General features: G+C 38.8%; 1 protein-coding gene across 1 annotated transcript in view; it reads right to left on the reverse strand.

Annotated features, from left to right (window-relative positions):
- The window catches only part of RNF115 (ring finger protein 115), a 79,345-nt gene that overhangs the window by 40,483 nt on the left and 22,267 nt on the right, over positions 1-16,595 (reverse strand). The window contains 2 exon segments of the mRNA XM_028502515.2: positions 2,443-2,500; positions 10,000-10,058. Of these exon segments, the coding sequence (XP_028358316.1) occupies positions 2,443-2,500; positions 10,000-10,058 (117 nt within the window).

Below are 16,595 nucleotides of genomic sequence, written 5' to 3' on the forward strand. Positions count from 1 at the left end.
ATGTATAATGCACATCCTTATTTTTCCCTTAAATATTTGGGTAAAAAGTACATACTATACACAGCAAAATACAGTAGTTAGCTAACTTTTTTTAAACCCCAGCAACTTCTATAATATTAGAAAGACAAATTTAGTTTTTTAATTTTTAAAAGATTTTATCTATTTTTAGAGAGGGGAAGGAGGAGAGGGAGAGAAAGATCAATTTTTTGGGTTGCCTCTCGAGCGTCCCTAACTGGGAATCTGACCCACAACCCAGGCATGTGCCCTGACTGGGAATCGAACCCGTGACCCTTTGGTTCCCAGTCTGGCACTCAATCCACTTAGCCACACCAGGCAGGGGACAAATTTCATTTTTAAATGCAACACATTTTGTTTAAAAATGAGAAAACTGAAATATCCAGGCATGGTAACCACGGAATACTACAGAAAGAAAACTAGGCATTGCTACAAACTCTAAAGAATGAAGTCACAGGCTATGGTTCAGCAAAATTACTTTAACACCTGAAGAAATAGCTCATACCATAAGAGCCGGATTTAGTATTACTCAAGTTAGGAAAAAGACTATATACATTTATTTTTCTTCTTAATGCATCTCCTATAGGTGAGTCATAACTATAAAACTGATAGACCAATGTATTTCCATGGAGAACTAACACAAAAACGTAAGACAAGTTTCTTCTGTATAAGCATAATCAGTAAGCAGCAACCTGTTTTACCACACACACATGAAAAAAAAAATACTAAATCAGAAAGACTTCTAGGACTAGCAAGCAGAATAAATTTTAAATGTTTTTCAATGTATCCAAATGAAAAATAAAAATGGATGTTTAAAGACATGATCCGTCTTGTATCAATGCACCAAGAAGTTCTGAGTTAACAAAAAAAACTTAACACTGGATACTACAGACAATAAGTAAATGAAAATACCCTTAATAGCCCTGGCTGGTGTGGCTCAGTGAATTGAACCCTGGCCTGAAAACTGAAAGGTCACAGGTTCAATTACCAGTCAGGGCACACACCTGGGCCACAGGCCAGACCCCCATTTGGGGGCATGTGAGAGGCAACCAATGAATGTTTCTCTCCACCTTCCTCCCTTCCCCTTGCTCTAAAATTAAGTAAATAAAACCTTTAAAAGTACCCTTAATAAAACAGGACAATACTCAAATATTTCATTGATTATCTTGACCAAAAACCTAACATGAACACCTGAGGGACTGGAGGTCTTAAGATAATTTTCAGAGGATAAAGGAGAAAAGTTCAGGGTTCATGGACTTATTGAACACTACTTTTTAAAAATTATATTTTATTAATTATGATATTATATTTGTCCTAATTTTATCCCCTTTGCCCCCTGAACTCAGTACCCCCACTTCCTCAGGCGATCCTCACACTAGTGTTCATGTCCATGGGTTATGTGAACAAATTCTCTGGCTACTCCATTTCCTATACTGTACCCTTATATCCCCCTGGCTATTCTGTAATTATTTATTTATACTTCTTTTGTTTTAAAGGTTTTATTTATTTTGAAGGGAGAGGAACATCAATGTGTGGTTGCTTCTCACACACTCCCAACTGGGTACCCAGCCTTGAAACCCAGGCATAGGCCCTCACTGGGAACCAAACCAGCAACCCCATGGTTCACAGGCCAGCACTGAATCCACTCAGCCACACCAGTTAGGGCCCTATCTGTACTTCTTAATCCCCTCAACTCTTTACTCCTTCCCCAATACCTACCTCCCATATGGCAACCATCAAAACGCTCTCCATATCTATGATTCTGTCTCTGTTCTTCTTATTTGCTTGGTTTGGTTTTTAGATTCAATTGTTGATAGGTATGTATCTATTGACATTTTATTGTTCATAGTTTTGATCTTCTTTTTCTTAAATAACTCCCTTTAACATTTCATATAATCATGGTTTGATAGTGATGAACTTCTTTAGTTTTTTCCTTCTATGGGAAGCTCTTTATCTGCCCTTTGATTCTAAAAGATAGCTTTGCTGGGTAGAGCAATTTTGGCTGTAGGCCCCTACTTTTTAAGACTTTGAATATTTCTTGCAATCCCCTTGGAACCTGCAAAGCTTCTTTTGAGAAATCAGCTGACAGTCTTATGGCAACTCCCCTGCAGGTAACTAAGAATTCATTCTGGCCTGCTCTTTTGTTTCAAAAACACAAGCTTTTTATTTTCACACTATTACACACAATAAAGCAGAAACAACTGAAAGCACAACCAGATTTAAAATAGCTAGAGGCTATTATTGTAATCAAGGGTTTACCAAAAGTAATATGCCAAAGCCCCAGCTGCTGAAAACAAACCATTCTAAGGGCTACTCTTGCCCACATCTTCCCTATCCATTCTGAAGTTCTGCTACATGATGAACTAATAGCATGTCATGACTTTAACATCCAACCTAAAACTTTTCTACACCTAAAAGAAAAATTACCTCTGCAAAATGTGTTGATGTGGTATTGTCCATCCGGCTGCCACCACCACCTAAAAAACTAAAGAAAAAAAGGAATGAGTGATTCTATTCCCAGCAACAAACCTCTCTCCCAGAAGCTAAACAGAGCATGGTACAATGAGAACAAACTCCAATAAGGAAAAAGAACTCATCCCAACATAACATCTACAAAGAAAATTATGACTAACTGCCTTGTGGATTAATCTACAAAAAACTGTTTATAACTACAAAATCAAAGAAAGATCAAGTGATAAATTGGGGAGAAGAGCCATTACAGTGAAGAAGGGCCCACAGAGCCAGCAATGCAATTCAAATTTGACTTAGCAAAAGTGGAAAAACATTTATTCTCAAAGAGGCTAAGAAATAAGACAAGATTCTCAAAATAATGTTTCACTAAAAAACTATTCAGCCACCAAATAAACACATTTGAGACAATAACAGTTAGTGTTACTTGGGAATGATTAAATGTAGCAATGTAAGGGGTCTGATACTATATTTAGCACATTATAAAAGGCCTCTATATTTTTTTCCTTCTCCCAATAGTTTATTCTGTTCTTTAATTATCCTACCTATCCTTAAGGTTCATCTCAAATGCAACCTCCTCCATTAAGTCTTTTCTGAACTCAACAACCATATGAGATTCCCCCACACTCCTCTACATTCTGACTTCAATTCAAATTCTACCTTGCATTATAAATATTTAGAATTTGTCCCATTCATTTCCACCCCTTTCCCTTCTTTCATAAATATAAATTCAGAGGGTAAAGACTGTATTTTATTAATATAAGTATAGTGTTTATTACATATCAGACATTATACAAAACACTCATCACTTTTGAAAACCCTACAATTCCATATTCTATATTGAGAACTTGAAAATAAAAGTTGTTAAATTAGTACCATATGTGTAAACATGTGAGAAACAACTACACAGTTAGCTAGCTCAATGCAGCAGGGAGGTATGGCAGAGCACTTGAGTGCACAGTCCATGGAACTTTCCTGCTCTGTCATCTACCAGCTGAGTAACTTTCAGACACCAACCCCTCAGTGCTTCAGTGTTCCTGCATATAAAGTGAGAATAGCAGCAGCACTTAAAATAAGGTAGTGGTGAGGATTACTGAAGTTAAGGTGTAACACACATAGAACACTGCTGGGCATCACAGAAAGCCTCAGAAAACTTGGATAGAGTATGAGGATGGTGACTTGCGGGGAAGCAATGGAGATACTGCATTTTGCTGTGTATAACGCACACTCACATTGTTAGCCCGAACTTTCAGGAAAAAAGTCTTTCATTTTAATTTTTTAATTCAATGTTTTATTTATTTATATTTAGAAACAAAACCCATTTTTGTATTTCAGGGAATTATTTTGCATATGATCGATCATTATTGTTTTCTAGAGTTATACTTTTAACACATAAATATAAATTAAAGAATTAAAAACATTTATATAGATCTAGAATTAGTACTACCCATGTATAATGCTTATCCTTATTTTTCCTCAAAAATGTGGGCAAAAAGTGCACACTATACACAGCAAAACAAGGCAGGTGCTGCCAGCTGGGAGCAAGAGAAAGGCGTGTCAATTTTATCCAGGAGGTTGGGAAAGGCACTGCAGAATTGGTCTTGCTTGGCATAGATAAAAGGGAGCTCCCTCCAAGCGAAGGGTTCAACATTATGCATACAGTTAGGGTGGAGAGAAGGGTGTTCTGAGAACTTCTTAGGCAGGAACTGCTCCCCACTCCTGAAATGAGCTTGGTGTCAAAGAGGAAACAAACATAGCATGTATCCATCTCAAGAACACTTATGAGAGAAAACTTGCCAGACTGGAAAAATACGGTTTGTGATCAGTGCCTACAATGGCAGGGAGGTTGATGAGAAGCACTTACCTAATTAATTCCAGGTTGTAGAAAAACTTGTTAAGAAAATTAAGGGCTTAAACAAATCTGAATGAATTATACAGGTTAACAGTGAGTCTGAGTTTAGCAAATTATTTTTTAGCCCTTCACTTTCCCTAAAATAAACAAACAAAATAAGTTGCAGTCAAGTTCACACCCCATAATCAAATGTTATCAATGCTAGGCACAAACCCTGATAAAGTCCCTGACTTCTTTTTATTCTCCTCATGATCAGAACACTAATCTTTTAACAAACAAGGGACATGAACTGCTGTGTCTCCAAAAATGACAGAAATTACTAAAAATAAAATCAATGAAGGGCAGAGAAAAAGACTCATTTAACTTTAGCTTGTATACGATTAAATTCATTTATATGTAATTCAATATAGAATTTACAAACAGAATAATCAGTTTTAAATTAATATAGTTTATTAACAGTTAAAAGTGATACCACCAGCTGAAGGGGGGGGAGTGAAATACTGAGTTTCCTTTGATAGGTAATTACAAAATGTGCTTTTGAAGTTCAAGAAGACTGTCTTAGGAAAACATTTTTTTAAATCCTCACCTGAGGTTCTGTTTATTGATTTTAGAGAGGAAGAGGAAGAGGAGGTAGAAAGAGATAAAAACATCAATGGATTGCACCCCACAGGGATCAACCTGTAACTCAAGCAAGTGCCCTGAAGGGGAATGGTACCCACAACGCCCCCTCCCTGCCCCCCACGCTCCAAGCAACTGAGCCTCAAGGCCAGCACTAGGACAACACTTTAAAAATAAAAATTGGTTTGCACTCTGTTCAAGTGATTTATTTTGCAGCAAGAACTGGGTGTGAGACATGATGTGATTTGAAATTTCATCCTTGATGGAACTGCTTGAGGGTGATGTAATTTTTAATTTTTTCTTTTCTCAGCCTGCTCAACCTATGATGTTTTCTATTTAAAACTTAATCTTCTGAAATTCCTCTGGAATTAAGCAAACCTAATCTTTTCGTGTATAAACAAAACGGACTTAGTATATATATTGCTTTCCCTCTGACACTCAACAGCCTAGGAGTGTCAAACTAGCAGCTAATAGGATTTAGTACTTACCAGGCAAGTCAAACCCAGCCATTCGTGTTGTTCAGTTGCCTATTAAGTAATTTACTTTTGAAACGGTTCTCCTTTACCATTAAAAATGCTGCATCTCTCTTTCATAAGACTTGAAAGGTACTGAGGGTAAACTGAGAAGACATTTAAGCTTGATGAGGAAAACTCCAGATCGTCAAGAGAGGTTATGCAGAAGATAAATAATAGTTTAAAAAACAGCTTGATGACAAAGATATTTTACATGTTTCATTGAGTGCTTCTCTATTTCCACCAAGGAAAAGAACTTCATTTAACAGACTTTTAAACGTTTTCAACATTCTTTTTTTATATATAAAAAGTACTTGAAAAAAATGTCTATTACAGTAAGCTAGTAAATGCTTAAAATTTGGTTATCTGGGGAGAGGCAGGGGAAGGCCCTGATTTGTAGTGTTTGTCAATTTCCTTGGTATATAAATACTACCCCCACCCAAAAGAATGTACTTTATTAATACAAGTATATGTAGAGTATTTATTATGTGTCAGGCACTATACAGAGCACTCATCATGTAACTGGGCAACATGGGGTACAGTGTAGCCTGTCACCAAGTGCACACATAACATGAAGATTTGTGGGAAGAAAATGGATTTTTATTAACATGGTTCCCAATTTGAGGGGGCTGGGAACATGCTTGTTCTGAGTCACAGAAAACCAGCTACTCCCAAGAAGATTAAAAGTCCAAATCTGAATCTAGAAGTCCCCCATTATTGCTCATCTGTAGTCCAAGGTTGTTACTCCAACGGGTCTTGTCTCTCCAGCTCCAAATCCTCTCCCTCTCTCTCTGGTGCCAGAATCAACATTGCCTCATAGCAGCTCTCTTTCTCTCAGGGTCTGGGGTATGCTGCCAGATCACTCTAGACAGCTGTGCTGGGGTAGGTCCATTCACAGGGAACTTCCCAGGTCATGTCTCTGTGTGTTGATCTCAGCCTCTGTGCACTGCTCTCAGGGCGAGAGAGTAGAAGCAGTCCAGGACCCAAATGCCATACTGCACAGGGTCGCAGTGTCTAAAGGGCTGGTGCCCAGCAAGTCATGCATTCTGGCGTGGGACCCTGCTTCCACCAGCTGGCTTCCGAATATGTGGGCACTAAGCCCCAAGCCCCAAGCAGTTCCTGCATCTGTCACTCGCAAGATGGAGGCTTCTTCCTGCCTTTGGTTTGAAAGTCCTCCTCCAAAATCCTTCTTGTATGGGAAGCCTGTGGGAGTGTCCACCTTTTCAACCACTGGGGGCTAAAGTCGGCCAAGTTTTCCTTTGCCCCTCTTCCAGCTGCCACAAGGGGGCAGAAGTATTGAACCTTACATTCTCTACAAGTTCCTTTCTGCTGAGTCACAAGCAGCTCACAAGGGGCTCCTCTGGCAGCCCCTCCCTTCACAGAGAGGGAAAGCACTTTTAATCTTCAACTCTACCAAGGAGTTTACTTCCCCCACTCCTGCCTCCTCTTAGCAATTTGCCCTGTTACATGACTCCTCTGTTATAACCACTTTTGAAAACCTTTGTAATATCATATTCTATATTGATAACTTGGAAATAAGAGTTAACTTAAAAAATTAGTGTCACATGTGTAAACAATAAAATAACTGTCTATTCCCAAAGACAGAAGAAATACTGTCCCTGTGAAATCTGCTAAGAGAGGAAACTGGCTAAGGCTTTGGGATAAGGGGGATGGAAAAAGAACCACAAAAACTGCTGGATACAACTTTTACTTCAGGAGACACATGTTAAGTGCACAAACATGTACAACTCACCCTACTGAAAGCTTCTACAATAAGTAGCTTTCATCTTCAGAATTACAATGCCAATCTAGGCATTGTGCTGAGCTTAGTAAGTAAACACACACCTCGGTTAGTCAGGAACCAAAAGCGAAAAAGTAAAGCAAACACTATTCTTCATATACTTATTCATTCTCAGGCCATATTAACCTCTCATTAGAAATTATTTAATACCTATATTTGTTTCAGAAGTTAAAATGCTTTTGTAAAAAATACTTCAGATGTAGAACAAACCTAAAGTACCCTATAATCTATGCCAAATAAGAAAGTAAACTACCACATAACTTTTTAAAAAAAAATGAGCGGCAGTATATATCCCACTTTATTGCTCAAGCCTAGACAGGCTTCCAAGGCAGGCTGTTCCCTGCCTTTACTACATAGCTTCAGGAATTCCAAGGGCTTTGGTAATTAAAACCATTTGGAGGTTCTGCTCCCCCTTAAAATCCATCAGCAACCCCCCTTTCCTTAAAATTCCTTAGTATTTTTTAAGGGTAATAGAACTAATCATAGGGAAGGGATAATAAAAACAACCACCATTCTGAGAAATGTTACAAAGTTTCAGAAAATTTACAAGGTGCCCCTCTAGATAAATGTCTAGTAGCAAATGGGGCCCATTATCCAATATTTACATGTAAGGATTTCCTCATTAGATTTTATCATCCACTACTTACCACTGTAAGTATTCAAATCTGCAAATGTTTATGAACTTTGCAGAAGAAAACACCATGCTGCCTCTAAGACAATGACTGTTAATAAAAAAAAAAAGATTTCTTCAAGCCCTGGCTGGCGTAGCTCAGTGGATTGAGCACGGGCCGTGAATCAAAGTGTTGCAGGTTCAATTCCCAGTCAGGGCACATGCCTGGGTTGTAGGCCACGGCCTCCAACAACCACATATCGATGTTTCTCTCTCTCTCTCTCTTTCTTTCCCTCCCTCCCTCCTCTCTCCCTCCCTCCCTTCCCTCTCTAAAAATAAATAAAATCTTCAAAAAAAAAAAAGATTTCTTCAACCATTTAAAAAACTAATATTTCAAAAGACAGTATCTTTGGATTGCAGTATTTGATATTGATAGCATCTGTATAAGACAACCTTTAATTAGCCCTGGCTGGCGTAGCTCAGTGGATTGAGCGCGGACTGGGAACCAAAGTGTCCCAGGTTCGATTCCCAGCCAGGGTACATGCCTGGGTTGCAGGCCATAACCCCCAGCAACCGCACATTGATGTTTCTCCCTCCCTCCCTCCCTCTCTCTCTCTCTCTCTCTCCTCTCTCTCTCTTCTCTCCTTCTCCCTCCCTCCCTCCCTTCCCTCTCTAAAAATAAATAAAATCTTAAAAAAAAAAAAAGACAACCTTTAATTTATATAGGCATAAATTAAAGAATGACTAAGTCAAATGAGAACATGATCCATAGAATTCATAGTTCCCTTCTGGGAGAGATCCGTCCTACAGTTACTATCCTCATTTATGACTATGATTTGTATATAGGCCTAAAGGAATTAGAAGTACGATTTAAAACTAGAGAAGTACAGCCATTAATTGCCACCCAACAATCAATATACTTTTTATTTAATACATGCAGCACCTAAGTACTTGAAATAAGTTATTTGATGCAATTATAAGCACAAATAAAAAATACCCAAATTAGCATGCCATCCATGACACACATAATTGCTAATTTTGCTATCATGCTAATCTTACACATTTAGAGTTGGTATTGTATATTTAAAACCAAGATTATTAGATCAACATTTAAGTGCTTATAAAAAACTAGATCCCATGCCATATACAGCCCCAGAAGCTCCAACTCATTCATACACAAAATCATTAATCATTGATAATGTTAAACTAATAGTACATACTGTAAAATGTGTAGTTTTTCCTGGTTGTGGAAGGGACTTTCCAGTTTAGATTCTGCCAACAGTAATAGTAAAGGAATTACTTACTGCCATTAAAATCTCCAAAATTAAGATGAAAAGCTTCAGAATAGATTTTTATCCAGTCAGTACTTCAACTGTCCAACTAATGTTTAACCATACAGCCACGAATAAACAAATGTGCCACTATTTAGCCAAAAAAGCCATCCTATCAATGTTATTCTGCTTTTATTAAGTTTTTATAGTTTTGTTCGTATTAACCAAGGAATATATAACAGTCACTTCAAGAAATATTTCCCCTTTTTATAGGTTTTGTACCTTTACAAGGATCAATGAGAGCCAATTTCAAGCATTACAAATCCAAATATTAGTATTACAGTAGGAAGATGGCATATATTTGTTATCCAGTAAGAAAAAGGACTCAAGGCCTCCTCATGGCAAAATAATAACAATTTCCCTGGCTAGAAAATATCCTGTTTATTAGATATCTGTGTCAGATGTCACTCTCAGCCCACCAAAGAGGTGTAAGTGAAGTTGAGCATCAGAGTGGTCACTAAAAAGTAATCAATAATCTAAAAGAACCTTAAAATCTCAGAAAATAAACCAAAATTTACCAGATTTATTGTGTTACGGATACAGGTTACCAAGAAATGCCACACATGATCAGAAACAATACATCTCATCACATTCATTGTAACATCAGTTTCCAAATTTTCCCATTTTTCTTCTTCTCTATGCCACTTTTCTCCCTCTCCAAACTCACCCATCTTCCTCTAAGCACAGAGTATAAGTTACAAAACAAATTCCTTCCTATTCATTCAGTCAATGCTGAGAGAAAATAATTTTGGTAACAGAATGCCTGATTTATTCATGAGTTTGTACAATACCTGGAATCATCTGTCACTTCTTCAATAAAGCCTGATTCACATCTGGGACAAATATATTCCTATAAAAAAAAAAAAGTCTTTCATTAAAAAGCTAAGTATGTACTCTCAGAATAATATGCAGTACACAAGCTGATGCTATGAAATGTTTTATGTGCTTGTTCACTCCCAGGATTATATTCTGTTACTCTCTGGCAAATGACAAATTCCTTAAAATGTTTACAGAATAGCTTCTTAAATGGTTCCCAATGAGAGCTGAAAGGGAGAACGTCTAAGAGATTTTTCTTCTTCTTAATCTGTGCTAATTTTTTAAAAACTGCAATGAATTCATCACCTAATTTTCTCTTCAAATCTAATGAAAAAGATGTATTAGTGGTATCAGAGAAGTAAAATATTCTAATATTGAGGATAAAAACTGCCTCATAAGTAAGACATAAACTGAATCAGAGCATAAATCAATTTACAGATGAGGAATTTATAATAAAGTTTTACAATATTTTTAACCTATTTTTTTGATTACCAATGATTCCAAAGTAGACTTATTATTCAGATCTGGGTTAAAGATATCTTCAGAAAGAACAAAGTAGGAGGTATCACGTTCCCTGATATCAAACAATACTACAAAACCACAATAATCAAAATACTATGGTGCTGACATAAAAACATATATAAATCAATGGAATAGAACAGAAAGCAGAGAAACAAATCCCTGTTTACATGGTCAATTAATCTACCACAAAGGAGGCAAACATATACAATGGGGTAAAGACAGTCTCTTCAATAACTGGTGTTGGCAAAACTGGACAGATACAGGGAAAAAAGATAAAATGTGATAGCTTTTTCTTTTAAAGATTTTATTTATTTTTAGACAGTGGGGAAGGGAGGGAGAAAGAGAGGGAGAAAAACATCAATATGTGGTTGCCTCTCACATGCCCCCTACTGGGGACCTGGCCGGCAATCCAGGTATGTGCCCTGACTGGGACTCAAACCAGCAACCCTTTAGTTTGCAGGCCAGCACTCAATCCCCTGAGCCACACCAGCCAGGGCTCACTTTCTTACACCCTATACAAAAATAAACTCAAAATGAACTAGCCCTGGCTAGTAGCTCAGCGGATTGAGCGCAGGCTGCGAACCAAAGTGTCGCAGGTTCGACTCCCAGTCAGGGCACATGCCTGGGTTGCAGGCCATGACCCCAGCAACCGCACATTGATGTTTCTCTCTCTCTATCTCCCTCCTCTCCCTCTCTAAAAATAAATAAAAAAATAAAATCTTTAAAAAATGAACTAAAGACTTGACTTAAATGTTAGACCTGAAACTGTAAAACTCTTAGAAGAAAACATAGGCAGTAAACTCTTTGACACTACTCTTAAGAGTATCTCTGAATATACTGTATTTAAGTGTATAATGCACACTTTTTTTGCCCAAATTTCTGAGAGGAAAATAAGGATGTGCATTATACATGGCTATAATGATTACATACCAGGGGTATGATAATGGGTATAATAACCCTCTGTATCATGCACACAAGACACTGGTGAGCATTATACATGGGAGCACATTAAACCCAGCAAAAATATATCTCCTTGAGCAAGGGAAACAAAAAAATTAATAAATAAATGGAACTATATCATACTAAAAACTTTTTGCATAGTGAAGGAAACCAACAAAAGGAAAATACAAACTAATGCATGGAAGAAGATTTGTAAATAATACATCTGATAAGGGGTTAATAAGCAAACTTTATAAAGATCTATAACTTGACACCACAAAAAAAAAACAACCCAATAAAAAAATTGGCAGTGGACATAAACAGACATTTCTCCCAAGAGGACATACAGACAGACAGGAGACATGAAAAAATGCTCAACCTCACTGCTAATCATAAGGAAAAATGTAAATCTAAAACCACAATGAGATATCACCTCACATCTATCAGAATGGCTAACAAATGCTGTTGAGGTTGTGGAGAAAAGGAAACTCTTGTACACCATCAGTGGGACTATAAATTAGTGCAGCCACTAAGAAAAACAGAGTAGAAATTCCTCAAAACCTTAAAAATAGAGCCCTGGCCTGCCCTAGAGGCTCAGTTGGCTGTGGCACTGTCCGTAAACCAAAAGGTGACAGGTTTGATTCCCAGTCAAGGCACATGCCTAAATTACATGTAAGAGGCAACCACTGGATGTTTCCCTCTCTCTCTTTCCTTCCCCTCCCCTCTGTCTAAAAACCAATAAGCATGTCCTCAGGTGAGGATGAATGGCCAGAGTGGCTCAGCTGGTTGGAGCATTATCCTATATACCAAAAGGTATGGGGATTTAATTCCTGCTTAGGGCACATACCTGGGTTGCAGATTCAATTCCTAACTGGGGTGTGTATGGGAAGCAACCAATCAATGCTTCTCTCATATCAATGTTCCCCACTCCCAAATGAATAAATACATTTTTTAATTAAAAAACAAAAAAAACAAAAATAAAGGTACCATATGACACATAAATTCTACCTTGGAGTATCTGAAAAACCAAAAACAATAATTTGAAAAGATATATGCATCCCTATGTTCATTGAACCATTACCAGTAATAGCCAAGTAAGGAAGCAACCTAGGTTCCATCAAGAAACGAATGGAGACAGAGAGAGAGACAGAGAGAGCGTGAGCGTGCGAGCGGGCAGGAGAGAGAGGGAGAGAGAGAGAATGAGGAAACCAAAGTTTTGCCACTCTGACTGAAGCTGCTTTTTGGAATATTGACTTTAAGTTGTTTATTAAGGAACAGGACCCTGAAAGAACCTTTGACCTTCCCCGTTTTCCACAGGACCCTGGAAGAACCTTTGACCTTCCCCGTTTTCCTGCCTAAGAGAGTAAAAAAGAGAAACCTGCTTCAGGAAGGAAATCTTAGGATTTCACCTTAGCCTACGGTGAATTAAGTATGATAGATAGAGGGATTCAGAAGAGACCTGTTAGCTAGGTACCCTATGTGTCCCAATGCTTGAGTTGCCTAGCAAGAATTTTCCTGCCATGTAAGTTCCACTCCACCTCAAGTACCTTTAATTTGAAATCTAAGATGCAACCACTCCTTTTGAGACAGAACAGTTGGAAGCTAGAAAAATTCCTGAATAAGGGAATGGAGAAACTGAGACAAGAAAATTAAGGACAAACCACTGGAACAACTTACAGCTGAGCAAGATGTTATCTCCCCTTCTCTCCTAACCAAGGACACCCTAGAGCAAATGGTTTACATATCCCCTCCCTAACCAGAGAATGAATAGCTTCAGTGGCCACAAACCAAAGGTGTGGGGAAGAGAAGAATGCTAATACAGAGAAACAACACCTAAACAAAGGGAGCTAGCCTGGGAAGAAGCTGTGTTACTACTAACTCCCCTTTCAGCTCCCCCACCTCTTACTCCCAAGAGAAACAGCAAGTCTGTACTGCCCCTAGGAATTTCCCCCTCCAAATTTCCCACATCTCCCCTATATAAATTTGCTTCTCAAAGCTCAAGGAAAGGTAGATGTTAGGGTTTTTACTTGCCACTGTTAGAAACGCATGAGAGACTGAGGTGGGAGCAATTCGATGATCTGATTCAAGTGCATTTATTTGATGCTGCACTTGTGAGGCAGGAGATAGGAAGGAGGAAACTCTGGAGGCGCCCTAGGGCTAAGATAAAGGATATCAACCCAGGACAGAGACCCTGTTCTAAGACTGGTTGTTCATTTTCTGGAAAGGCACGAATCATGGTGAATCATGCATGCACCTGCACAGAACATGCAACAAATGACTCCTGCTTCAGTATAATAGCATTATAATAAATTAACATTGTGTGACCCCCTTCTCTGGTGGCCAATCAAGAAAAATCATGGGAGACCACATGCACAGCAGTTTTAAAGTAATATAACTACTTGTACATGCACAATAAAAGCTCACCAAAACCAGCCAGGAGATAGCCACCCTATAAGACCTCCAGCCCCAGAGGTCAATCTCTGTTGGAGTTGGCCTGCTCCCATGTTCTGTGGAGTGTCCTATCACTTAATAAATCTCCTCTCCTTGTGCTGTAAATTCTGAAGTGTGTCCAGTTCAATTCTTTGTCTGCTATCACCAAGAACCTGGTTACCTGTGCTGACCTGTGACAATTAGGCTCTTACTATTTATAAAATTTGGGCCTTCACTACCATGGGGAATCCATCTCAGCAGATAAATTCCTCATCAGGGTTTACACTAAATGAATCTTTGAAGTACACAAATGAAAATTTATATCAAGTATCTTTATTCAAAATTTTCTTGTTCGTTTATTTACTCACATATCACCTACTTCTCCCCATTAACAAACTATTCCTGTAAGAAAAAAATTTGTTATTCTATGGAAATGTTAATTCAATTAAGCAAAAAATTCCATTAAACTAGTTTCCATTTCCTACAGGAGGGAAATTATCCTTTACCCTTTTAAGTTCTTCTGACTAGACTAATAAAAAAATGAACACAAGATGGGTTAACAGGAGAAGACCAAATTAAAAGTCTAATAACATACAAACCTCCTGTATACATGGGTACAGTGACTAACTCCCCCAAATGGTGGGAGCTATCACTTTAAGTTCTACTTACAGCTAAAGACAAAAAGATGATGTTGGGGATAGAAAGTAAGTTATGGGAAGTTACCAGGAAAAACACAGTAAACAAGGTTCAGATTATTATGCAGATTTAAGTCCAAGGCTTCTCTACAAGATAGTGAAGGCAGGCTGAGTAAAGCTAAGGAAACACCTTTACAAATGGAGATTTCCCTTACAAATGTAAATGTCTCTTTACAAAGGGTAACTTCTATTTCAGAGCTTCTCCCAGGTCTGCTGTTTATTAAAATTAACCAACAGAAAATAATCAACATTCCAAAGCAGCATACCCTGAAGTGGCAAACTGCTCTCTTTCAGTACCACAAATCTCTCTTTTAAATAAATAGTATCAAGATTTGGGCTGGTAAGAAAGAAATACACTTTAGAGAATGCCTTATCATAGTTTTTAAACGTGTATTTTAAACTACTGATTAAAGCAGATCTGGGAAACATTCTTTTCATTATACTACATTAGTTGAAAATAACTATGATTTGGATTGGCAGCCATCATGAACGACACAGTGACTATCCAGACCAGGAAGATCATAACCAACAGACCACTTCTGTGCAAACAAATGGTCACTGATGTCCTTCACCCTGGAAAGGCAACGATACCCAAGACAGAAATTTGGGGAAAACTAACCAAAATGTATAATTAAGACCACACCAGATACTATCATTGTGTTTGGATTCAGAACCCATTTCGGTGGTGGTGTTACAGAACAGACCTGATGGGGGGTACAAAATATTATTACCAAATGGACCCCCCTTCCCCTGGGCTCCTCTTGTACTAGGTTCTCCTTGACCACCGCCAGGGAATTACAGCTGTCAATGTCAGAGATTGATAGAAAGGAACGGAATTATTTATTCAAAAGTTATACAGACTTAAGAGTAATGACTTATTGTCTTCACTGAAATCCCAAAGTCCCTTAAAACACTCCCACCTCCCCACACACAGTCCTTCCTTCCCCACTTTGCCCAGTTGGGAGGTACTGTATCTCAGGAAGAGAATAGAAGTCCATGGCTCAAGCAGCCCCCAGTTCTTCCCAGTAATCCGTGCTTGGCTGGCAGCCTCCCTAGGTTCCCAGCACCATCAACTGTGTCACCACAGCGATCTCCATCCAGTTTTTAATCCAAAACCACATGGCACCTTCTCACGGCCCACCAGCAGGAGTCCTTGCACCCCTTTCCTTCCCACAGCCTCTGTCTTGCATTATTCCAAACTGCTAAGAGCTCTGCTTCACTGCTACACCTTACTTTCCAGCTTCCTAAGCTATGTCGCAAAGGAAACCCCAAAGCCGTCTGGTTCCCAACCTCACCAAAGCCACGTGGTACCATTCCTTTCTTGCCAAACCTGCATAGGTTTCCCCCCACCCCTCACCTGTCATCCATGGCTGCCCTGACTGGGTTTAAATGCCAGCGCCAATCTTCCTCTGCAGACCCATTTCCAACTCCTCCCACAATCGGCTACACCTGCCAGCATTCCCGTATTTCTCCAGCTTTTCTGGGCTGCCATAGTAGGTCTGGGCAGGCATGGCCCCATGGTGTGGAGCCAATCATCTCCGAGCTTTCATGCAGGTGCTATAACCAAGGGGGTTGCCTCCTAGTTACATCCTGGGTGGAAGTCACTCACATCTCCCTGGTTCAAGGCATGGCCACAGCTATTTATCATATCCGTGAAACCACCTAAGAGTTACAGATTTGTTAAACGATCATGCCTGAGATTAGCTGTAAAACTGCTCCAATGCATAACAACTCTCAAAGGCCCCTCTCCATGTGTCCCATCCCCCAGTTTAGACTTGTGGGGGTGAAGATATCCTACATTTTAATATTTCCTGGACACCCTGTGTTCTGGACCCCATTACAAATCCCTCTTTTGGGGGCCCCCTGGCTGCACTCTGTTACAGTGGCAAGACAACTGGCTTTGGCATGATTTATGATTCCTTGGATTATGCAAAGAAAATGAACCCAAACACAGACTCACAAGACATGGTCTATATGAGAAGACC

Source organism: Phyllostomus discolor, chromosome 14, assembly GCF_004126475.2.
Source record: "Phyllostomus discolor isolate MPI-MPIP mPhyDis1 chromosome 14, mPhyDis1.pri.v3, whole genome shotgun sequence".
In the NCBI taxonomy this organism is placed as follows: domain Eukaryota; kingdom Metazoa; phylum Chordata; class Mammalia; order Chiroptera; family Phyllostomidae; genus Phyllostomus; species Phyllostomus discolor.